Source organism: Lissotriton vulgaris, chromosome 7, assembly GCF_964263255.1.
Source record: "Lissotriton vulgaris chromosome 7, aLisVul1.2, whole genome shotgun sequence".
Classification (NCBI taxonomy): Eukaryota; Metazoa; Chordata; class Amphibia; order Caudata; family Salamandridae; genus Lissotriton; species Lissotriton vulgaris.
In genome coordinates this window covers 1161446813-1161473212 of record NC_141695.1, presented here as the reverse complement: position 1 = coordinate 1161473212, position 26400 = coordinate 1161446813, and the positions used below count along the sequence as shown (strand labels likewise).

The 26400-nt window shown below is 47.6% G+C and overlaps 1 protein-coding gene across 1 annotated transcript in view; it reads left to right on the top strand.

Annotated features, from left to right (window-relative positions):
* The window catches only part of AFF4 (ALF transcription elongation factor 4), a 798699-nt gene that overhangs the window by 745657 nt on the left and 26642 nt on the right, over positions 1–26400 (top strand). The window contains exon 22 of the mRNA XM_086931629.1: positions 22011–22231. Within this exon, the coding sequence (XP_086787755.1) occupies positions 22011–22231 (221 nt within the window). The remainder of the gene's footprint in view (positions 1–22010; positions 22232–26400) is intronic.

Here is a 26400-nt window from a genome sequence, read left to right as displayed (position 1 = left end):
CCAAGGCGGTCGTCAAACCGAAACAGAAACCTAAAGTAGACCACACAAGATCGGTCGAGCCGAAGCCCATCGATCCAAAAAGGGGCATCAAGCCAAAACCGCAGGCTCCGAAGACACCTCTAACACCTAAACAGGTTACCATAGCGACAAAACCGCTCGGTCCGAAAACCGTGGTGAAACCTGTAAAAGACGTCGGACCGACAAAACCTGTCGGCAAGCCTCAAAAACCGATCCAGGTACCAAAAGCAGTCGAACCAAGTAAAGGCATCAAACCGAAAAAGGGCAAACCAAAAACTACGGCGCCAAGGTAAAAAACTGCGGAAGAGGGGATAATCCATCCAGACCCATCCACATAAGATCAGTCAAAACTATATATTGACCCAAATACTGCAAAAGTGACTGTTTATACAAGGAAGAAAAGACCAGTGCCAAGTGAAGGCTTTTATAAAATTCCACTCAAAAAGAAGAGAGACTGTGCTACCTCTTCTATTCTTTTCAAACCTATCTCTCCAGCTATGCCTGCTACTCCATACAAACCACACTCACCTGCATGCTCTGACTACAACCTAGATGAAAATCAGGATGCAGATGGGGGTTTTGGAGATATACAAAACCCATATGTAGACCCCAATACACAACCATGGGGGGATGGAGGTGAGCCAGACAATGAGGGGGCTCTACCCATTGCAGACCCTACTGTATACCCAGCTAAGCCATCACCCACAGAAGACACAGTGGCTTTTGACTCCTTGATAGACAGAGCTGCAAGCTACTATAATGTAGACATGCATTCTGATGGGGAAACAACCGTTACAACGCAACTATTACACCGCACACCGTTACAACGCAGGATCCTTTACAACGCAGGATCCTTTACAACGCAGGATCCTTTACAACGCAGGATCCTTTACAACGCAGGATCCTTTACAACGCATGATATTACATAGCAGATGCTATTACAACGCATGCCTTTACAACGTAAGTATAGGTAAGTATATAATTTTATTTAACCTTTTTTTAATTTCAAAATATTAAAAATAATTAAAATAAATAAATTAAAGTAATTTTATATATAGTTTGGGTTTTGGGGTACAGGGGTATTTTTAGGGTTCAGGGTTGGGTTTGGGTTTTGGGGTACAGGGGTATTTTTAGGGTTTAGGGTTGGGTTTGGGTTATGGGGTACAGGGGTATTTTTAGGTTTCAGGTTTGGGTTTTGGGGTACAGGGGTATTTTTAGGTTTCAGGTTTGGGTTTTGGGGTACAGGGGTATTTTTAGGTTTCAGGGTTGGGTTTGGGTTTTGGGGTACAGGGGTATTTTTAGGTTTCAGGGCTGGGTTTGGGTTTTGGGGTACAGGGGTATTTTTAGGTTTCAGGGCTGGGTTTGGGTTTTGGGGTACAGGGGTATTTTTAGGTTTCAGGGTTGGGTTTGGGTTTTGGGGTACAGGGGTATTTTTAGGTTTCAGGGTTGGGTTTGGGTTTTGGGGTACAGGGGTATTTTTAGGGTTCAGGGCTGGGTTTGGGTTTTGGGGTACAGGGGTATTTTTAGGGTTCAGGGTTGGGTTTGGGTTATGGGGTACAGGGGTATTTTTAGGGTTCAGGGTTGGGTTTGGGTTTTGGGGTACAGGGGTATTTTTAGGTTTCAGGGTTGGGTTTGGGTTTTGGGGTACAGGGGTATTAGGTTTCAGGGCTGGCTTGGGTTTTGGGGTACAGGAGTATTTTTAGGTTTCAGGGCTGGGTTTGGGTTTTGGGGTACAGGGGTATTTTTAGGTTTCAGGGTTGGGTTTGGGTTTTGGGGAACTGGGGTATTTTTAGGGTTCAGTCTTAAAATAAATATTTTAAATTAATTAAAAAAATTAATTTTAATAATTTTATGTATTAATAGTTCTTTATTAATAATAGTTCTATATATATATATATATATATGTGTGTACAAAATAATTATTTAAAAATAATTTAATTTATTAAATTAATTACATTTTTTAATAAAATAATATACTTACCTATGCTTACGTTGTAATGGCATGCTTTGTAATAGCATCTGCTATGTAATGTCATGCATTGTAAAGGCATTCGTTGTAAATGCATCTGCGTTGTAAAAAATGCGTTGTAACGGTGTGCGTTGTAAAGGTTTGCGATGTAACGTCATACATCCATTCTGATGCTATAGAAGAGGACTTTCTATTTGACACACTGGCAACATCAGAAAGAAGTGTCAAAACACTCCCCATGTTAAAGGGCGTCCTAAAGCACGCAAATGACATCTTCAAAGACACTGCTAGGGCACGTGTCATCAACCCTAAAATAGAGAAGAAGTATAGGGCTCCACCACTAGACCCTACATACATCAGGGGACAACTGCCTTTAGACTCATTGGTGGTATCCAACGCACGAAAGCGTGCGAATTCACAAACAACTGGAGAGGCTCCTCCTCCTGACAAGGAGTCTAAGATTTTAGAAGCATCAGGCAAAAGAGTAGCAGCTCAAGCAGCAAGCTCATGGAGAATAGCCAATACACAGGCCTTGTTGGCCAGATATGACAGGGCACACTATGATACTTTAGAGGGACTTCAACATTTACCCGAGCCTTACATAGAGCAGGCAGATGAACTTATACAGGAGGGAAAGCTCCTCACCAATGCCTCCATTAAGTGTGCTCTAGACGCGGCAGATACAGCTGCCAGATCTATTAACACAAGCGTACTGCTTAGAAGGCACACATGGCTTCGTATATCTGGATTCAAAAATGAAGTACAGACCACAATCCTTAACCAGCCTATAAATCCAGATTTTTTGTTTCGTCCAGCAGTTGACTCAATTCTGGACAAAATGAAAAAGGACAACAAAACTGCAAAGTCCATGGGAGCCCTTCAGTCCCAACAACACAGAGGCTCCTTTCGTCGCTCAAGTTATAGAGGAATGGCGCGAAGTAAAACATCGCAGCAATCCTCCACTTACAAAACTAATACGCAATCCACATACAATAAAAACACGAACAGGGGTGGATACAGAGGAAATAACACAAAGGGCAGGGGTCGTGGAGGCCATGCCAATAGATCCTCCTCTAACACCAAACAGTGACATCTTGGCACTACCCCCAGACCATATAACACCGGTCGGGGGAAGGCTACAACAATTCCTGCCAGTCTGGTTAAACATCACTACAGACAGGTGGGTAAGGCAAATTATCCAACATGGCTATTTCCTAGAACTCACTTCAACACCACCCAACATACCATCTGTGCACCGTCCAATGTTGCAGGAACATATAACATTACTGCAGCAAGAGGTCATCAGTATGCTACAAAGGGGGGGGGGCCATAGAACCAGTCCCACTCCAACATCAAGGAACAGGAGTATACTCACTATACTTCCTCATTCCGAAAAAGGGCGGTTCGCTCAGACCGATATTAGACCTCAGGCCCTCAACATGTACATTTTGTCGGAGCACTTTCATATGCTCACTCTCCAACAAGTCTTACCGCTGCTTCGCCAAGGAGACTTCCTAGCAACTCTAGACCTCAAAGAGGCATACTTTCATATACCAATAAACCCTGTTCACAGAAAGTATCTACGGTTAAGTATTCAAGGACAGCACTACCAGTTCAAAGTCCTACCATTCGGTGTAACAGCTCCACGGGTGTTCACCAAATGCCTAGCAACAGTGGCAGCACATCTCAGGAGACAACAAATTCATGTGTCCCCTTATCTGGGCGATTGGCTAATACACGCGCCATCAGCCCAGCAATTTGCCAGCCACATGTCTAAGACCATTCATCTCCTGCACAGCCTAGGCTTCTCGCTAAACTACCCGAAGTCGCACCTGCAACCCTCCTACGTCCAACAGTACCTGGGAGCAACAATAGGAGCAGCAAAGGCATATCCGAACGCAGCACGAATAAACGGAATGCAAACGTTAATCCAAAGGTTCACACCCCAGCACTCATTGCCAGCTCAAGTGTTTATGCAACTCATAGGCATGATGGCCTCGTGCATATTCATAGTCCTTAATGCCAGGTTACACATGCGTCCGCTTCAGGAATGCCTAGCAAAACAGTGGAACCAGGCTCTAGGGCAATTACAGGACCTAGTGTTGGTGACCAGTCAAGCATACAACTCTCTGCATTGGTGGAATCCACAAAACCTTTGCAAAGGACGACTGTTCCAAGAGCCTGTCCCACAAATAGTGATGACAGCGGGCGCATCCCTGCAAGGCTGGGGAGCCCATGTCCTGCATTACACAGTTCAGGGACTATGGACTATACAACAGAAAAAAATGCACATCAACCTTCTGGAGTTAATGGCGATCTTCCTAGCACTAAAAGCATTCAACAAACACTTATGCAACAAGACTGTGTTGATCAGGACGGACAACATGACAGCGATGTATTATATTCAAAAACAAGGAGGGTGTGGGGTTTCGGACGGGGTCTGTGGGTGTACAGAAGGGGTCTTGAATAGACTCGCACACACAGGTTGTCGGGGTAGTGCAGGTTTTATTACTTTATACAGTCTGCGCTTCTGTACAGGTACACGGTAAAATGGTAGGGGTGGTTCTGCCTCCTCCGTCGTGGATCTTCCGCCTCCGGATCGTCTGTCCCAAGGTCTCCTGGGAGTTGTAGGCCTTTTCCCCGCCGTCTCGCTGGTCTCGTTGCGCCGGTGTACCGAAAAAGAAAGGAAAGTCCGTCTCAGTACAGGTGCTCAGTAATATACGTCTTGCAGGGAAGGGAGTGAGGGAAAACACGCGTGCAAACTCCTACCCCGACTTCGTGACGTGACCCCTTGTGCTATTCAAATCAACAGCAAGGGTGTGCAGTGGTGTTATCGTGCATTTAAGGGGGCTTCCCTCGTCTAATGCCTGCCCACCCTGTGAACTTGGACCGTACCTGGTCGAGCCACACTTCCGTGTTAGTGTGGCTGGGCGATGCGCGTTCCACAGAGCCTCCTGGCTTCCCGCGGTAGTCACCCTCAGGTTCGTTCTCCGGTCCTGCCTTCGCCTTCCCTCCTGGAGTCTCCTCGTAGCTCCGTCCCGCCTCCGGTTCTCTCCCCATCCTCCTTCGAGGTCTCGCTCCGCTTCCCTCGTCGTGCCTGCGATGTTCTTGCACCTCCTCCGCCTCCGTACTACGCTCTCCGTCCTCCTCGTCCTCCGTCCTCCGATCTTCCTCCGTCCTCCGCTCGTCGTCTTCTTCCGTCCAATCTACTCCGCTGTCTCGCCACTCGCTCCACCAGTCTCCTACTCCGCCTCCGGGTGTCTCGCACACCTGGGTGGACTCCGGGATGGGTTTTACCTCTTCGGGGAGGGCGTGCCGCCATTCCAGATCCGCCCCTTTAAAGGTGTAGGCCTGTCGGGTCTCCGCTTCGGGCCGTCTCCGCACAACATCAGGAGTGTTCCACGCCTCTGTATGCTGGACAAAAAGGGCAGACACGTTAATAGGCATACCAGGGGGCCCCTCATCCGGGTCCCCCGTGTCACACATCCCCCCCCTAGGAATCTCCCGATCGGGGAGAGGGTACCGAGACAGGAAGTCCGCATGGACATTCTCGGACCCCTTCTGGTGCCGGACCTGGAACCGGAAGGGCTGCAAGGCCAGGAACCACCGCATTACACGAGGGTTGTTAGAAATGTTCCTCGCCATCCATAAAAGAGGGGCATGGTCTGTATACAGCAGGAAAGAACGCCCCTCCAAGTAGTAGCGCAGCTTGTCCACCGCCCACCTGATGGCAAGGCACTCCTTCTCAATAGTTGGATACCTGACCTCCCGGGGAAACAACTTCCGGCTGATGTAGAGAACGGGCCGAAGGCCCCCCTCCCCAGTGTCCTGGGACAACACAGCCCCGATGCCAAAGTCAGAAGCATCAGTATGCAACACAAAGGGCTTGTTGAAGTCGGGAGACGTAAGAACTGGCCTGGTAGTGATAGCCCTCTTAAGGGTTTGGAAGGCTGTCCACATGGCCGGTGTCGGGTTATGAAAGTCCGGGCTGGTCTTCGTTTTCTTGAGGGTATCGGTCAGGGGTGTCGCCACCTCCGAAAAGGAGGGAATGAATCGCCGGTAGTAGCCTACCAGGCCTAAAAAGGCACGCATGTCCTTTAAGGTTTTAGGGAATGGGGTTTCCGCGATGGCCCGCACTTTCTCGACCTGTGGTTCAATGACACCATGTCCCAGAAGGTACCCCAAATACTTGACCTTATGGTATCCTATTCTGGATTTCTTGGAGTTAACATGTAGACCCGCGGAGGCGAGTAGATGTAACACAACATCGAGATGGTGTAAGTGAGCGTCCCATGAGGGACTGAAAATGATGTCATCCAGGTATGCGGAGCAGTACTGATGATGACCCCGCAGGACCGTATTCATGAGTCTTTGAAATGTTGCGGGGGCCCCGTGCAGACCAAAGGGCAGAACTGTAAATTCAAACAGCCCCTCAGAGGTAGCGAATGCCGTTTTTCTCCTGTCCTCCTCGCGAAGGGGTACCTGCCAATACCCCTTGGTCAGGTCCAATGTACTAATATATTTCGCGTCCCCGAGTTTTTCGATGAGTTCATCGATCCGGGGTATCGGGTATGAATCGAACGCTGACACTTCGTTTAATGCCCGGAAGTCCATACAAAAATGGCTACTGCCATCAGGTTTGGGCACCATGACAATGGGGGATGACCATTCACTCCTGGATGGCCGAATCACGCCTAACCTGAGCATTTCTGCAACCTCTTTAGCTATGGCTTCCCTTTTAGCCTCGGGAATCCTATACGGACGCTGCTTGACTATGGTACCAGCAGGCGTATCGATCCTGTGCTCTGCCAGGCTGGTTTTACCGGGAAGGTCGGAGAAAATATGTGCGTATTTCTTTAGAACCTGTCGGAGTCCCACCTGCTCGTCTTCATACAGTTCCTCACTGACAACCAAGTCATCCATGGTGGTAGAGAGGGCCATCTTGGGGGTCGTTACCAGGTTCGCTGCCACAGGAGTTGTTCCTAGCCATTTTTTCAGCAGGTTTATGTGGAAAATCTGGGACTTCCTTGTGGTGAGGCGCAGCCGATACGTTGTCTTGCCTATCGTCTCGATGACCTCATAGGGGCCCTGCCACTCATTATGGAACTTTTTAGCCATCGACGGCAGTAATACCAGGGCCCAGTCTCCAATTTTTAGAGACCTCCATTTCTTTCCTTTGTTATACTGGGTCTGTTGTTGTTTCTGGCTTTCTTCCAAGTGGGTAAAAGCGAGTTCCCTGATTTTCCCTAACTTGTTCCTCAAGTTCGTGCTGTACTCGAGAAGAGCTCTGGTCTCTCCTCCTTGTTCTGTTTCCCACATTTCCTTTGTCATATCTAGCAGACTCCTGGGTTGTCTCCCATAGAGCATCTCGAACGACGAACACCCAAGACTACTCTGTCTCTGGCCCCTGATCACGTACAGGGCGAGTGGCAACAAGGAATCCCAGTCTGTGATTCACCTCAACCATTTTCTTCAGGACAGTCTTTAATGTCCTGTTGTACCGTTCGACTAACCCGTCTGTTTGCGGGTGGTACACGGAAGTCTTAATCTGGTGCAGACCTAACAGCTGGCAGACTTCCTGCATAACCTTGGACATGAATGGGGTCCCTTGGTCTGTGAGGATCTCTTTAGGGAACCCCACTCGAGAAAACAATTCAAGAAACTTGTCAGCTATGTTCCTGGAGGTGGGCGTTTTTAGAGGAAACGCCTCGGGGAACCTGGTGGCGTAGTCCACAATGATGAGAGCGTATCTGAAACCTTTTTTTGTGGTTGTTAAGGGGCCTATCAGGTCCATCCCCACCCTCTCGAAGGGGGTTCCGATGACTGGCAGAGGTTGTAAAGGCACTGCAGCAGGTCGTTGGGTATTTTTCCGTTGGCAAAGGTCACAGGTTTGGCAGTGCTTTTTTATATCGCTATAGATACCTGGCCAGTAAAAGTTCCTGAGGACGTTTTGGGTAGTTTTCTCGCTCCCTATGTGTCCCGCCAGCAGGTGGGTATGCGCGTAGAACATGATTTGCTCGCGAAAGCAGGCTGGCACCAACAGTTGCATCGGCTCACCCTGCGATGCCTGTCGATACAGGAGATCATCCTTGATCATGAAACGGGGGTAGCTGGGGTTGGGAGTGGTTAAACCGACGTGTGCCTGTTCCCAAGCGTTGATGAGGGTGTCGTCATTGGCTTGGGCGAAACGAAACGACCTATCCCCTTCCCAGGGACCCGTGGACAATAGGTTAGTTACTGCTACCTCCTTGTCACTGTCCTGGCGTAACTGGCTTTTGAACAGGTTCAAGAAATTGGGGTTATCGGTGCCCAGGATCAGGGGTTCGGGTAGGGCGTCCATTACTCCCACTTTTACTACCATCCTTTCCATCCCCTCCAGCCCTAGGGGAATGTGAGCCACCGGGTATTCCTTTACATCCCCGTGTACGCATTTTATAAACACACTGGTCTCAGGCACCACCTGTAGAGGATTCACATAAGACCCTTGGATGACCGATTGCTTACAGCCGGAATCAAGGAGGGCCCTGACCACCACCCCATTAACCGTAACACTCACATGGAAGGAGCCTCCTAGTTCGGCTGAATATAACACTGCCTTTGGAAGATAGTTGATGTCCATTGGTTCTTCCTGGGTACGTTTCTGGGGACACAGGCGAGCTATGTGGCCCCACTGTCCACAGTCAAAGCACTGCGGACCCCGGAACGGGGAATGTTCCGCAGCCGATGGTCGTGGGGGAGGTGGGAGGGGTCCAGGCTGAGCCCTCACTCGTCGTTCGGGTCTAGTCGGTCCCTTTGCTGGTCTGTCTGGTTCCACATTGTGAAGACGTGGTTGGGCTCGGGCGTAAGTGGAGGCCATCTCCATGGCCTGAGCTGTGGTCAAGTTAGAATGCTGGCGCAGCCACCGCTGTGTGCCATATGGAAGGGCCTCCAAATATTGTTCCAGATATATTTTGTCCATGATTTGTTCTTTGGAACTCGTGGTTGGAGCAAGCCACTTGTCTGCTGCGGTTTTCAGTTTAAAGAATAAGGTTTTGGGATTGTCGCCGGCTTGCCCCCTCTCCTTGCGGAACCGTACCCTATAGGCTTCGGAGTCCAAGCCTAGGTGATCCAGGATTATAGTCTTGATCTGGGCATAAGGGGTAGTGCCATTGCTGTTGGCTACCTGATATGCTGCCTGGGCCTCTCCGTTCAATAATGGTGCCAAGAAAAAAGGCCACTTATCCAAAGGCCAGCCACATGCCAAGGCCACCCTTTCAAAGTTGGTTAGGAAGGCGTCTGGGTCCTCCCCTGTGACGTATTTCTGTAAGGAAATACCTGCGGGTGTTGGGGGGGCCCGGGTCTCGCGGACGGGGACACTGGCGGGGTCTCCGGTAGCCCTCATACCTTCCAGTTGCTGGACCACTGTGCTTCGAAATGTGTCCCTGTCCAGTTGGGCGGCTGCGAGTTGCTGCTCTACTGCCCATGCTAGTTGTTCTTGGCCCTTCACGAGGGCCTGCAGGATCGCGTCCATCGTTGTGTCCTCGATGTCAATCACTGGCTGGATGCCCGCATTCTCCACCACTTGTGGGGTTTCGGACGGGGTCTGTGGGTGTACAGAGGGGGTCTCGAATAGACTCGCACACACAGGTTGTCGGGGTAGTGCAGGTTTTATTACTTTATACAGTCTGCGCTTCTGTACAGGTACACGGTAAAATGGTAGGGGTGGTTCTGCCTCCTCTGTCGTGGATCTTCCGCCTCCGGATCGTCTGTCCCAAGGTCTCCTGGGAGTTGTAGGCCTTTTCCCCGCCGTCTCGCTGGTCTCGTTGCGCCGGTGTACCGAAAAAGAAAGGAAAGTCCGTCTCAGTACAGGTGCTCAGTAATATACGTCTTGCAGGGAAGGGAGTGAGGGAAAACACGCGTTCAAACTCCTACCCCGACTTCGTGACGTGACCCCTTGTGCTATTTAAAACAACAGCAAGGGTGTGCAGTGGTGTTATCGTGCATTTAAGGGGGCTTCCCTCGTCTAATGCCTGCCCACCCTGTGAACTTGGACCGTACCTGGTCGAGCCACACTTCCGTGTTAGTGTGGCTGGGCGATGCGCGTTCCACAGAGCCTCCTGGCTTCCCGCGGTAGTCACCCTCAGGTTCGTTCTCCGGTCCTGCCTTCGCCTTCCCTCCTGGAGTCTCCTCGTAGCTCCGTCCCGCCTCCGGTTCTCTCCCCGTCCTCCTTCGAGGTCTCGCTCCGCTTCCCTCGTCGTGCCTGCGATGTTCTTGCACCTCCTCCGCCTCAGTACTACGCTCTCCGTCCTCCTCGTCCTCCGATCTTCCTCCGTCCTCCGCTCGTCGTCTTCTTCCGTCCAATCTACTCCGCTGTCTCGCCACTCGCTCCACCAGTCTCCTACTCCGCCTCCGGGTGTCTCGCACACCTGGGTGGACTCCGGGATGGGTTTTACCTCTTCGGGGAGGGCGTGCCGCCATTCCAGATCCGCCCCTTTAAAGGTGTAGGCCTGTCGGGTCTCCGCTTCGGGCCGTCTCCGCACGACATCAGGAGTGTTCCACGCCTCTGTATGCTGGACAAAAAGGGCAGACACGTTAATAGGCATACCAGGGGGCCCCTCATCCGGGTCCCCCGTGTCACAGAGGGACACACTCCCCACAGCTGTCGCATCTAGCTCAAAGTGTGTGGAAATGGGCCATTCAAAGGAACATGTTTCTCATGGCAGAACACCTCCCAGGCAAAGATAATCAGATGGCCTACCTGTTCAGCAGGCACAGTCAACAGATGCACGAATGGGAGATTCACCCCAATGTGCTCCAACCATTCTTCCGGAAATGGGGACAACCGGAGATAGATCTGTTTGCCACAAGCGAAAACGCAAAATGCCAGTACTTTGCTGCCAGGTTCCCACATCTGCAGTCGCAGGGCAATGCGATATGGATGAACTGGTCAGGAAAATTTGCGTACGCTTTTCCCCCAGCTCCACTAATACCGCTTGTGGCATGCAAAATGCGCCAACATTCACTGACGCTTATCCTAGCTGCTCTCACATGGGCGAGACAACCATGGTACACAACGTTCCTAGAACTGTCAGTGGTGTCTCATCAAAGACTGCGACAAACACCCAGTCTTCTATCTCAGAACCGTGGCGAAATCCAACACCCAGACCCGCAACAGCTGAACCTGGCAATCTGGCTCCTGAGATCCTGGAGTTTGGATACCTAAACTTGCCTCCAGACTGCATGAATATTATCAAAGAGGCAAGAAGACCCACAACCAGGGCATGTTATGCGGCTAAGGGGAAACGATTCGTCATTTACTGCAGTAACAACTACATAAACCCATTAGACTCTTCCACACAAAACATCATTTGCTATCTCTTGCACCTACAACGTTGCAATTTAGCCTACTCATCCATCAGGATACATCTAGCTGCGTTAGCAGCATATCTCCAAAACAGGCAACACCTTTCACTATTTAGAGTGCCAGCAATTAAAGCATTTATGGAGGGACTTAAACAAGTCATTCCCCCAAGGCACCCACCTTCACCAGCAGGGCCGGACTGGGAACCAGAACCAGCTCTGCCAAAGTGCTCGGCCGGCCCCCCACCGGGAATAGAGAGGAGAGGGGAGGGGAGAGGGGAGGGGAGAGGGGGGAGGGGGGAGGGGAGGGGGGAGAGGTGCGACCGCGCTCTGTGATAGGGCCGGTTTTCGGCCGTTTTTGTTACGGGGCCGTTTTTGCAGCATAACGGCCCTGTAACAAAAACGGCCCCAGGGGCCCAAAACCGGCCCCCAACCATGCGGCCCACCGGGGAAGTGCCCGGTGCCCTCAACGGCCAGTCCGGGCCTGTTCACCAGTCTGGAATCTAAACATCGTTTTAACCAGACTTATGGGACCACCTTTTGAGCCATTACACTCATGCGAACGACAATTTCTTACTTGGAAAGTGGCTTTCCTTTTTGCCATTACTTCACTTAGAAGAGTTAGTGAGCTGCAAGCCCTAACTATTCAGGAGCCATTCATTCAAGTACATGCAAATAGAGTAGTTCTCAGAACAAACCCTAAATTCATGCCAAAAGTGGTATCCCAGTTCCATATAAATCAAACAATAGAACTGCCGGTGTTCTTTCAAAACCCACAGACAGTTGCTGAAAGGGCCTTGCATACTCTAGATGTCAAAAGAGCTCTGCTATATTATATAGATAGAACTAAGGCATTTCGAAAAACAAAACAGTTTTTTGTTGCTTTCTCACCACAACACAAAGGCAACCCTATTTCTAAATCAGGTATAGCCAGATGGATCGTTAAGTGCATTCAGACATGTTACTCAAAGGCAAAACGCACCTTAACAGTTCCCCCTAGGGCGCATTCTACACGCAAACTAGGGGCATCCATGGCTTTCCTGGGAAATATTCCTTTACACGAAATTTGTAGAGCAGCCACATGGACAACCATACATACATTTACAAAACACTACTGTGTAGATGTACATTCCAAACAGCAAGCTGCTGTAGGGCAGGCTGTTCTCAAAACTCTTTTTCAGACTGCTGCAGCTGGCACAGGCAGCCACTGCTAGGGGAGATACTGCTATACATTCTATGCACAGATATGAATTCAGCAGCCCACATGCCTCGAACGGAATATGCTACTTACCAGTATGCATCTGCTGACATTCATATCGCCCACCGCCTCCCCGGTGCCTGTCGCAGCTGTAGCATTCACTCTTTGCATTGACATCTCTTACTGTACTATACTCCATCTCTGCCACAATGGCGAGAAACAATCTGAGCATGGAGAGGATACCCATGCGCACTGTAGTCCAAGGGAGGAGCCACCTATCTCATGATACTTCGAAGACTCTTCCAGGACAACAATGTGCAATCATCCGGACCCAACACTAGGCGGCGATCTATGCACAGATATGAATGTCAGCAGCCCTACTTGCCAAGAACAGATGCATACTGGTAAGTAGCATATTCCTTTCACATCCCTGTCTTGCCTACCCACCGGTGCTATCTGCGGTTCACGGTCGGCCTCAAGCATTTTCAGTTTCCTGTGCTCCCCTTTGGCTTTACCAGCGCCCCTCAGGTGTTCACGAAAGTGGTGGTGGTGGTCGCAGCTCATCTGTGCAGATCAGGGGTTCCAGTCTTCCCCTATCCTGATGACTGGCTGTTTAAGGCGGGTTTGCAGAAAAAATAAGGATGGTGTGGCACACCTTTAAGTGTAATAAAAGTTCAAGAAGGTAATCCTCAACAAAAGATTAAACACGTTTCTGGGCACCTCAGGAATAGTCCCTTCTGGCTGGTGAAGGACTCTTATATAGAACTAATTCCAAGAAGGTGTGGGAAAGTCCCACACTGGATCCTGTAGGAGCTCCTGTGGAGGCAAGTCAGGCCTCTAGGTTTTATCGTAATTACTCCAGTTCAAAAATCCAAGTAGTTCATCAAAATTTTATTCGAGAAGGTCATATATTATAATCATAATGACTCAAGTGATGATGTTCAATGTTTTATCCATCATAAACATTTCAAGGTGCAGAAATCCCTATGCATTTCGGGACGGGATCAGATATCATAAAGACGAACGTATTCCCAGAGGACTACGCATCGCCCTAAAGCCTACTCTCTGTAGGAACAACCCAAAGTTCACGTAGCGCTGGTATGCCATCTTAAACCGTTGTTCCTTGGACCTAATTCTTCTAATTGTTGAAGAACTTTCGAAAGTTATTAATGACCTTGAGAAAGAAATAGGCCAGATTCATCAGAACCTGAATAAAGATGAACTCGATAAACCTCTTGAGGACATCAACTTCCAGTTGGATAAGTACACAAAAGAAATTAATGATAGAAAGATAAGGAAATACAAAAGAGACGCTATGGACTACAAATTGGGGGAGGTCTACAGTTGGGCAGAGGTTTACGCCCAACGGAGACAACAAAGACCCTTTACCAATCCTTCATCTGATGAAGGCAGCTCTACATATGGATCAACAGCCCAAAGAAGTGGCCAACCGCAGGGTAGACCACAAAGAATGACCCCCCATGGCAAAGGGGGTGAAAGCACCACTCAGATCATCATACAACTTCTGGTGTTCTTTTTTTAGAGAAAGGCCCAACCGCTACTGTAGAACCAGGAGGGGCAGAAACCGCAGCAGAAGCAACAACAACGTCCATAGCTCAAGCAACCCGGAGCAAAAGAACTTGGTAATTAACATCTCGAAAGCATCTGTCTAAAAATCAACTGAATGTTTTACAAAAAGGGATATCTTTCGTCCCTACCTACCACACCAATGAACTTGAGATGGAAATTGGTTTATTCAAATTCATGCGTAACCTACGATTACGTCACTTCTTCACCAACGTGAACCCTCAGACTGGTCCTCCCACCCAACACACCTGTAAGGACCTGAGAGGCAAGAGTTCCTTTATGGCTCCTGTAAGTCACAAGATTTTTGACTCTTATGAGACCATAACTCTCAATGCACTGAGAGAATTTCCAAAACATCTTCTCCAAAAGTTAGCAATTTTAATGCTAGAGACTCCAGAGCACTTAGAGAAATAACTAACAATAAGAATATCATCTGTTGTAAGGCTGACACAGGGGGAGCCCTGGTCGTTTTAGACCAGGAGTTCTATCAAGAAAATGTAACCGTCCATGTGAATGACAAGGAACTCTACATGAAATTGATTTCTGATCCAACTGATACTTTCTCGAAGATTCTGAAGACCATTTTGGAAAAAGCCATGGAAATGGGGACTATCACCCAAAAAGACTTGAATTACTTGATCCATCCTCACCCTAAATGTCCCAGCATCCATATGCTGCCTAAAATTCATAGAAATCTACATCAACCGCCGTTCAAACCTATTGTGTCTACGAGGAACTCCATCCACGAACCCACTGGGAAGTTTGTCGACATGTACCTTCAGCCCATTGTGAGGGGCATGTCCACATACATACGTGATTCCACAGATTTCCTCAACCAACTAAAAAAAAGTGACTTTAAATCCAACCATCCCACACACTTTGGTTACCATCGACGTGTGTGCACTGTACACATCAATACCGCACAACGGGGGCATTGAAGCTTTGGAATCTTTTTTACTTTCAAGCCCCATGAAAGATGACTTGAAAGTGCTACTACTTGAGCTTATGCAAATCATGTTATACCACAGTTATTTCACCTGGAATGAAGAGTTTTATATGCAGCTAGTGGGCACTTCAATGGGCAACTGTGCAGCTCCTAGCTATGCGAATCTGTTCATGCACCGCCTTGAAATTGACCAAATTTTGAACAATGTCCATTGGTCCAAAAAAATTGACACATACTGGCGATATATTGACGATATCTTTTTAATTTGGGCAGGATCACCTGAAGAGATACCAGAATTCATTTCCAACATCAACGGTGTGGATGATCACATTCGATTCACTTACAGTGCAGATACCAAGAGTTTATCCTTTTTGGACATCCTAGTTACCCTCGAAAATGCTTAAAAGCTACTGATCGGAACAATGCTCTCTTGTATACCAGCTGTCATCCAACTCCTTTGAAAAAGCACCTACCCTTTTCTCAGTTGTTGAGGGCCAAAAGAATTTGTTCTGAACCAGAAGAATATCAACATACTGAAAAGAACATTTTGCAAAAATACAGGGAGAGAAAATATCCTGAATTTACCTTGCAAGCTGCTCGCGACCGCATTATGCTCAAGAACAGAAATGATCTCTTAACCCCCCCCCCCCCCCCCCCCCCCCCCCGGTACCAACATCACCAAAAGCAAGAGACCAGTATTCGTGTCTAGATACTCTTCCAGAAGTCCGGCAATAAAAAACATCATCCTAAGTAACTGGCAGATGATTCAATTTGAACCAGACTTTCAAGGTATATTCAATTGCACTCCACTGTTCGCTTACCAAAGAGCGAACTATTTGAAAAATATGTTGGAACGCAAACCTAAACCACTAGATACCGTTTTTTTCTGGCACCAAACCATGTCACAATTGCAGCCACTGCAACAACATTATCAGAGGCAACTCCATCAACCATCCTCTATCTGGCAAACAAATTAAACTAAGAACTAACGCCACTTGTGATTCTATGAGTCTGGTTTACCTACTGAAGTGCCCTTGTGGCTTACCCTATATTGGAAAAACCGAAGGAAAAATCAAAGTTCGTCTAACAGAGCACAAAAGCACAATAAGGAACAAGAATTTGAAATCTCCCCTAGCTGCTGACTTCACTTCATCCCAACACATCAGCCAGTTAAGGTTCCTTGTACTGGAGGTTGTCCCGATGAGACCTGGCATTGACAACCGCAAAAAGTTATTACAACGCGAACTCTTCTGGATAAAATCGTTGGACTCGTGCCATCCAAAAGGACTTAATGAACGGATCGAATATAGTTGTTTCCTCTAAACATGCCTCTTTCTTTCTGTCTGACATATCCCCAATCTGTTATGTATATTGAATGTATTTTCCTTCCTCTTGTTCGTTTCTTAGTGTTTTCTTTCACTCACTATATTTTCTTTCATTTTTTAAGGATGACGACTTTTCATCCTAATGCACATAATTTCCATTGTATCCCCAACTGTCATTCTTGAACCCATTTTTTTCTCCCTTACTCTTCTTCCTTCATGACCTTTCTTTCACATTTCGTGATGACAATTCTCTCGTTTTCAATGAACATATGTTATTATCCCTAACATATTTGTATTTACTCGTCTGTTCCCAATCTTCCTTCTTTCACCTTTTCTTCTCATCTTTCCTGCCTTTCACTACCAAGCATTCCCTATCTAAAATGGCCGACACCTTTGTGTCTTACCGACTACTACGTCAATGTACTAATGTAATGTTTTGTTTAGTGATTGTCTCATATGTAATTCTTTTGAGCGTGTAAATGAGTTTGTTATATTGGCCACCGCCCACGGTGTCCCGTGGCTTTTCATAGTTCTAAACCGTTCTAAACATTTCACACGCCTTGCACTGTACATTTCACAGTCCTTTCTCTATGTTGCACCGCATCGCACGTCTTCCACACTTTATTGTCCTTTTTCTATGTTGTACCATACGTTTTCATAACAGACCCTCTCCTTCGCGCACGATTCCTGTCAGTATCCGCTACTGAATGCGGCAACCTGAATACCTGGGTAAGAATCGCTAACCTCTATCTCGGTTTTAGACCGCGTCCCATAACTCAGTTAATGCGCACAGTTGGGTGCTCTATCGGGTGATTTTGACTCATATTTTAGACATCTCTGCATCACTCGTTTTTCTGCATGCCGCAGGCACGACCTTTGCAAAATATTTTCCTTTTCACCACTTTCATTTTGGGTTCTCGTTTACACCACTCTACATCATTTGTTGTTTACGGTCACACAATAATCGGCCTCACCCTGTCTGGATCCCGCTTTTTCCATGGTTCGTTGGTTCTACCTTCCAGTTGTGTATTATTTATTTTGAGGGTAAAGTCCACTCCCTGAAACAGTGTTTGTTTCCTCTACAGATTGATTTGTGTCCCCTGATGAAGGGACTTCTGTCCCAAAATGCATAGGGATTTCTGCACCTTGAAATGTTTATGATGGATAAAACATTGAACATCATCACTTGATTCATTATGATTATAATATATGACCTCTTGAATAAAATTTTGATGAACCACTTGGATTTTTGAACTTGAGTAATTACGATAACCTTGACTTGCCTCCACAGGAGCACCTACAGGATCCAGTGTGGGAATTTCCCACACCTTCTTGGTATTAAGGCGGGTTTGCCCCAGGCTGTCGTCTCCCACTTCCAGACTACAGCCGACCACCTGCATTCGCTCGGATTCACAATCAACGTGCTGAAGACGAACCCGATTCCCTCTCAGAAGCTCCTTTTCTTTAGAGCAGTTCTGGATACAAGGCAGCTTCGGGCCTATCCTCCCGAGTAGCGAGTCCGGGATCTTCGGGCTATGATACCAATGTTTCAGCCTCTATCCCGGATTTCAGTGAGAATGACTCTGAGGCTGCTGGGCCTCATGGCCTCCTGGATCCTGCTGGTAGATCATGCCAGATGGCATATGCGGGTTCTGCAGTGGGACCTGAAGTTCCAGTGAGTGCAGCATCAGGGCAATCTTTCCGATGTCGTTCAGATCTCGGTGGGGGCCGCGAGTCAATTGCAGTAGTGGTTAATGCACCAGGATTGTGTAGATCCCTCTCCCTTAACCAACCAGAGTTCCCCCTTCCCCTTTCCTCCCTACCAAAATTGGTTGCACTTATCACCTGGTACTTTTTACCGGGATAAAATGTAGTAACCTCACAGCGGCAATTGTTTTGTTGTGGGTTGGGTTTGCAGGAGTGGGATAGGGTAGGTGGGTTTTAATCAATATATACTTTAGTCATGCAATTTATGATGTATTGTATAACGAAAATGTATGGGAATTTATTATTGTTTGAATTGTATGACTGCAAAATGGCAGGTGAATATCTTGCGAAATGAGTCTCTGACACGATACGTATATAATATGTAACTTATAGCAATGAAAATGAGCATATATGAAGTAATACCCAACAATGTAATATTACACCTGAAAGACCCAATAAAGGTTGTTAAAAAAACAAAAACAGAGTTCACAGTAGTGACAGATGCGTCACTCCTGGGATGGGGCGGCCACATGGGAGAGTCGGAGATCAGAGGCCTCTGGTCTCCTGGGGAGTCCGGGCTCCACATCAACCTTCTGGAGCTTTGGGCGATCCGTCTTCCACTGAAGGCATTCCTTCCCTTTGTCAGATGAAGAGTATTGCAGGTGTTCATGGACAACACCACCACCATGTGGTACTGCAACAAACAGGGCGGTTGGGGTTGTGGACCCTCTTCGCCTTTGGACATGGCTGGAACACAAGTGCATATCCCTGTTGGTTCAACACCTGGCGGGTTTCCTGAATGCCAGGGCGGACAGACTCCGCCGCTGGTGCATAATGGACCACGAATGGCGTCTTCACTCTGAGGTGTGCAAGGTCTTTCAGCTGTGGCGAGAGCCTTGGTTAGATCTATTTGCCACCGAAGAGAACGCGCAATGTCAGCAGTTCTGCATGTTGGAGTTTCCGAGGCGGCACTCGCTCGGCGACGCCTTTCGTCGCAAGTGGAATTGCGGCCTTCTGTACGCTTTTCCGCCTGTACCACTTCTACCCAGAGTGCTGAAAAAGATAAAGCTCGAGCGGGCCCAAGAAATTCTTGTGGTTTCTGGCTGGGCACAAAGAGTCTGGTACCCCAAGCTCTTGAGCATGTCCATTGATCCCCTGGTCAGACTGCCTCTGGAGGGTCTTCTGTTGCAGCAGCAGGGGACGGTCCTCCACCCAAACCTGTCCAGCCTCCACCTCCTTGCCTGGAGGTTGAGCAGCGACAGTTGACAACTTTCGACCTTCCTCCCAAAGCCTGTAACGTCATCTTGGCAGCAAGGCGTCCCTCCACCAAAACGGTATACGCCTCTAGATGGAACAAATTTGTGGCATGGTGCACAGCAAAGGCTGTGGATTCCCTCTCTGCCCCTCTTTCAGAGGTTCTCCTCTTCATTCTTTCCTTGGCCCAGCAGGGCTCTGCTCTGGGCACTCTTATGGGCTATCTTTCGGCCTTTCTTCGCTTTTCTGATGAGCTTTCTCTTTTCCAGTCCCCTATTAACAGATTTCTGAAGGCATTACTCATCTTTCCTCCTTTTTCTTTTGTAATGCCCCAGTCGGACTTGAGCCTTGTGCTCATTTATCTTAAAGGTCCGCCCTTTGAGCCTCTACATATTTGTCTCCTCACTTTAAAGACCGCTTTCTTGCTTGCCATCACCTCTGCTCGCAGGGTGAGTGAACTTTAGGCTTTATCTTCTAAACCTCCCTTTCTTGCTGTCCATCCGGACAAAGTAGTCCTCCGTACTAGGCCCTCTTTTCTGCCCAAAGTGGTTACTTCCTTCCACATAGGTCAGACCCTCACATTGCCCACCTTCTTCCCGCCTCCGCACCCTTCCAAAGAGGAGGAGAGACTCCACAGTGTGGACCCAAAGTGTGCGCTGTCTTTCTACCTTGACCGCACAAAAGACTTCTGGGTGGACGATCAACTCTTCGTGGGTTATGTGGGCGCTAAGAACAGTTGGGCAGTGCAAAAAAGTACCATCTCTTGATGGGTTGTCCTGTGTATCAATATTTGTTATTCTTTAGCTAAAAAAGAACTTCCAGTGCGACTCCGCAGCCACTACTGCTTTGGGACGCGGAGTTCCCTTGACATCTGTCAAGCAGCCACGTGGGCATCCTTGCATACGTTCACCAAGCCTTACTGCCTGCACAGCCAAGTCCGGAGAGGCTGTTTTTTCGGCTGATCTGTTCTCCAGGTCTTCCTGGTGTGAACTTGGTTTGCAGACCCACCTCTGGGGTTGGCATTGCTGGGGTATCTATTCTAAGGTAAGGAATCCATAACTACAGTGTTTCATGTGAACAAGTTACTTACCTTCGGTAAAGATGTATTTGTAAGAGACGTATGAAGTTATTGGTCCCTTACTGCCCCATCCATCCTCCCCGTTCTGCGAACTGACTTCTAGGGATAGGGATTCCCTTCCAGGGTCCCAGTTTGTGCAGGAGTGGTCAGTGTCTTGCTTAGCTCTGCGCTTCTGCCGTGGAAAGTCGTGTCAGACTGACGTCCGCGCACAGTGGTGGTGTCCAAGTAAACACCACAACGTCATCCCGGCGACCATGACGCCGAAAACTGACGCGGAGTCGACCGACGCCCCCTACTGACACGCAGGCATACTGCTAAGAAAAAATTTATTTCGTTGGATCCAGTCTGTCGCCTGGGGTGATTCTAAGGTAAGGAATTTATAACTACATATGTCTCTTACAGAAGGTAAGTAACTTGTTCATGTTTGACTAATCGAAGTGTTGTACTAAGCTGATCTACATTGCAGCTATTTTATACTGCAAAAGTGCTAAACATATTTAGGTACTTTTCAGAATGGTCATGAAAAAAAACCGATGCAAGCAATGTGAAGAATTTTGGCTAAGATGGGTGTCAGCAAAAAAATGTACTGAGCTATGGGAATCTTTTTTTCAATTGTTACTAAATTACTAAAGTATGTACAAAAATGCTTAGTGCATTTCTATGCTTCATCCTTCGAATTGATAAATGTTATGAATCTTTTATTTTTTATTTGTTTTCGCTGTAGTCTCCCTGTTATAAAAATACATATTGGAAAAAAAAATAAAGGACCATAGGATATGGGCGATAATGCCAGTTGATACACTGGACTGGGCGACCTGTCAATTCATCTTAAGCCGCCTATGACACTGCTATTGAGCTAAAACCGTGTTACTGATGAAGGGAATGAAATGTGCGATCCATCATTCTTGCTGCCTGTCACTTGTTTGAACTAAGTGTTAATTGAATCTCTGCAAAAGATTAAAGGAATTTTTCACCACATTGCAATTGCAAAATGCAGTACACTGCCCAAGCAATTATTGTCCCAGCTCTCTAAATTGATAACAGGTAAAAACCTGTCTCAAGTAATTGTATTATTGGTACACTGTTAACAAGATCTTTCATGTTGCTAACGCAAGGTGGATGTTTTTGTTACACAACAGTGGTTGACCAATAACGAAGGTTGAAGCTTGCTCGACAGTTTTGTTTGTAAAAAAAAGAAAAAGAAAATTCTCATATTGCATACAGATTTATATGGCTTATTGTTGCGCTCAGTATTGCTGAAATTGTGAAAATGTCCATTATTTTTTAAAGCGTGAACAATTACCCGAGGGTGTCAAGGCGCTGGGGGTTGTCTGGAAGATTAGGCGAGCTATTGCCCAGAGTCATATGGTGCTAGGCTGATCTGCCACCGGGGCTCGAACTGTGAGCCCCGGGTTCCGGAGTCAGTCACCCTGGCTGCTGCACCACACCTCTTCCGTGAAAGACCCTCAAAACAAGAAATACTATTATTTTGCTAATGATTTGTTAAGTATAGAGGTTTTTTGCTATTTAAAAACAAATACTTCTAGTTTTGCATGTCTCACATTTATTATTTTTTTTCTCTTGAACAGTAAGCCTGTCAGTATGCCTTCCCCGGTCTCGCCAAAGCTATCACCAGGCAATACCGGAAATTACTCCTCTGTGCCCACCAACCCCTCGGGGGCCAGTTCTTCTGTAACTATTCCATATAGAATTCACCAGATGGCAGCCAGCTATGTTCAGGTCACATCAAACTTCCTCTTTGCCACTGAAATTTGGGACCAAGCTGAGCAGCTTTCAAAGGAACAAAAAGGTGAGCCTCTGCAAAATGTGTAAAAGATATATTTGCGTATACTTCCCTGGTAGTACTGTTTTTTCACGGTTGCATGCTGGTGGGTGTTAACTCCTAGGCTTCCTGTGTGTTTTATATACAAAGCCGATCATAAGCAACAAAGTGTCTTTAATTTAGAACTATATAGTGACATTCTAGTGCATCAGTAACCCTGATGTTGAAGCTTGTTATTTGTAGCTCACAATGTTATGGGCATGACACTGTTTAAGTCTGTCGTTCTCAATTTCAGACTTTTGTTACTTGGTAATTGCTGTATTAGCCCTTGTAAAAGGCAGGTTACATTGTTCAGGCAGATTTTTCACCCTTGGGAGATACTCCTTGTAATGACTTAACTTTCAGACCAACGTACTTATCCAATTTCCAATCCTATGAAACCTTACATCCATGTTGAAGATCACATTAGTAACAGTGGTGATGGGGTCTTATGGATCCAGCCAAACCATTTCCCTTTTTTGTTGCCTTTCTTAAAATGTTTAATAGAGCCACAGTGGCTTTTAAAATTCCAGGGTTGCAGCATTTCCCCATTTTCACTTGTGCTTTCACTTTTGTTTACCCTTGCTATAGTCATTTTTTTTTACAGAATATAGAAGTTGGCCCTTAAGTAAAATTATAAACTGACTATAAGCAATAATGTATGTGTATGTATGTATTTGAAGGCTACTTTTAGTCTTGTGGCAGTCAGTGGTTACTGGGCCAGTACCTTGTACAGGCACTGACACTTGGACTGGTGTCCAAGGGCTACCACTCTTATAGCACTTCAACTTGGTAACCAGGTTTCTCCTCAGTGCACTTGACTGTCTCCTAAAGTAGCAGGTTGAGCTGTGAAAGCTAAATGTAGAAGTTAGTAGGGCTTAGAAATTCACTTAGTCTCACAAGTAAATAATGCTCCGTAAAATCGGTGCCCTTTCAGAGCTTCCTGGTATTGAAAGGAAAGTCTAATGAAAAATAAGTTGCACACTGAAAACAGAAGGTGCTAGCACTCTGCGTTCCAAAATCAAAATTCAAATGTTCCGTTTGCTTCTAGGCTCCAGGTGTTATATTTTCTCTTACTTAGGTCTATGCCCAATTTTTGTAGGAATACTCCCTCGTCTTTAGTCATTTTTCCCTTCGGAATTATCTTCTGCCAAGATTCAGGGTTGGACTGTGTGGGAGTGCAGAGAAATAATCTGATGTGGGAATTCTGCCCTCAAATCTAGCCTTAGTCCAACCTTGAGTTACACTCTTGACAGCTCAGTGTCTGAAGTTGCTAAGTGTCTTGTTAGACTAGCAGAAATACAAGGCGCCATGCAAAAATTATTTTGTCCCAAAGCCTTACAGCCCATAGCAAGGACACCTCCCCAGTGGCATTCATGCTGTTGTTACCTAAGTTCTGGTATTTAAGTCAGTGGTAACTAGGGGTCCACTTGCCAGTGTGTGGTTAGTCATACATTGCAAAATCTCTGGAGTCTTACAAGAAGCTTAGGAACTAGCTTGTTGTAATATTTGATGAATGAGACAAATATAACAATAAGCAACCACCCACTATTGAGTCTTAAAGTTACTTAAAAGCCAATATCCCTGAATTTGTAGAACTACCAGTCATGATTGTGATTTTCTGGTAGCTAGGACACTCACAATGGTTACTGGCTTAAGTTCCCACTTGATGCGTACTCTGGGAACCCTCTCACACAGGGGTAGGATTCCTAGCCCCCTGGACTCAGTAAATGTATCAATATGAATTAGATATCCAATTGGACTGCGACCCATACAAAGCCTGCTGAGCAGTATTGCACAGGAAATGTATCTGATATTGATCTGTTCCACAAGATTGGTTGTAGGACACAGTGGAACACCAAACCCTCTTTCGTTATTGAATAACAAACTCAAAATAGCACAAAGAAACAAAAGAGGAACCTTTAAATGTTTATGTTCGAGGCATATGAACTGTAGATCATATGCTTTTGCTTAGATCGCCATTTGGTGTTGGGCCCAGATATTTGCACTTGTTTTTGTTTGAAGAAGTCTTGTAGTTTCGAGGTAGTTGACTCCTCCCTTCGGTGATAGTGTGCATGGGTATCGACTCCATCCATAGATTGTTGTTTTCCACCTTCCGGTTTGGATGTGTATTGCTGCGCTCTGGTTCAGTACCGTTTTCGGACCCCTTTGACGGACGCGCAATCCACTACTCTCGACGGTATTGTTATCGATTGCGGCTCAGCATTGTACGACCATAGTCTTACGTCTAAAAGCTTTCCATTGGAAACTCTAGGCAGACCGTCGGGCCTTCCCGTGCCGGCCTCGGTAGCAGCCGATGGAACGGACTCCATTTATACTATGTCCCGGGTGTCGTGCTAAATTTCCACGCACCAACTGGCACGAAGTTTGTAACCTTTGCTTGTCCCCGGAACACGTCTAAAAGGACTGCCACGCTTGTCGATCCTTCCGATCGAAAAAGACACTTTGTGATCGTCTGGCTCGGCGCCACGAAATGCAGCACCAGAGCGACTCCATTCCAGACCCAACCTCCAGCTTCGGAGCCAGAGGAAGAAGAGCAGGTCTCCATGTCCGAAGCCGACTCAGACATGGAGGAAGAGGAATAAATTACTGCGGGACAGCGTACCGTGACTACAGATCACCATGTGCCCATTCCACTAAAGACAAAGGCTTCGGTCCCTCCTTCGTCTTCGGCTTCAGGTCGGTACCGACAACACATTTCCGATGCCCGAGCGGCAAGCGAAACCCGCGGGGGGACACCCGAAATGGCAACGATGCCTGGAATACACTGGACACACTGCCCAACATGGCGGCACGACATCGGACCAGCAGCATTACTGCTGGCTCCCGCTGAGACAGCTGGGGGTGGACTTGCTGCCTGAGATCGCCCACCTCGCCCGACTGCCAAACAGACAAGAAGCGCTTTTGAGGGTTTGATCTGCACCAAGCGCCGCATCTCTGCTGCAGTCCCCACCGGTGCCGGACTCTAAAATGGCGACCGACGCTGCCCGCATGGCGGACTTTTCTGGATTCAACATCGGAGGCACCTGTTCTTCTTGCGGTTCCTGCGGTGAGGACCTCATTTAGGCGCTCTGTGCCTTCTGCGTCCATAGCTCCCACATACTGCTGCCATATGTCTGCTACCTGCTTGCCCCCCTGCCGGCCCGCCACACATTCCCACACAACTACCAGGGCTGATGAACCCACACGCAACCCACCGGCTGCACCTAGAGCCGTGCCAGCGCCACACGGCCAACATGCGGGAGTGTAACCGCACTAACAGTGTCAAGACGGCCTTCACTGCCCTGCGCACCCTCATCCCCACCGAACTCGCTCTCCAAGATCTAGACGCGCCTGCGGCTGGCAATGTGCTGCTGGTGGGCGACGGGCAACTGTGCCACACCACCACCACCTTCTACCACCACCACCAGCACCCCCAGCAGGGCCGCAGACCGGCCCGGAAGGGTGATAACTAGCAGCCCAACCAGATCTACACCTTCTGCCTCAGCAACCAATGCAAACAGAGCCCCACATTCGCGAGGAACTACCTCGCGAACCATAGGGGAGATTAACTTTGGGCTCCCTCCTTTGACTATCATCTACCTAGCCAGACTTTCGAGCAAACGCTCCAGCATCTTTCCTGACCTTATCTTCCCCCTCTCTCTTCCCAGCTTCTGTCCTCTGCCTTCAACTGCCCCTGCCACTTGTCCCCACCCTATTTCTCAGTGAATCTCTTCCCCTCGACACCTGTGACCGAACTATTTTGTCTGATGCCCGATGGAGCTACCTGGTTTAGCTATAGGGGAGATGGGCCTTGGTCGTCACCTACCCAGTCGGTCTTTAGACAGACTTCCTTTCGTCTCTACGTTATCCTCACTTTCTCACCTCCCCTACCCCCACTACTTTTCTCTCTCCTTTCTCTCCTCTCTCTCCTCTCCTAATGTATTGCTGATTGTTTGAGGTAATGTGTAATTGTCGATCTTGTTCTGTTATATTGTTGAACCACATTGTTCCACTTCCCTTCGTCTCTCCTGACGTCTCCTCCCGCCTCCTCCCTCTGGTTTTCTCTCCTTCTCTTCTCTCCCAATGTATTGAGACTGAACTATTTTGTATGATGCCCGATGGAGCTAACTGGTTTAGCTATAGGGGAGATGGGC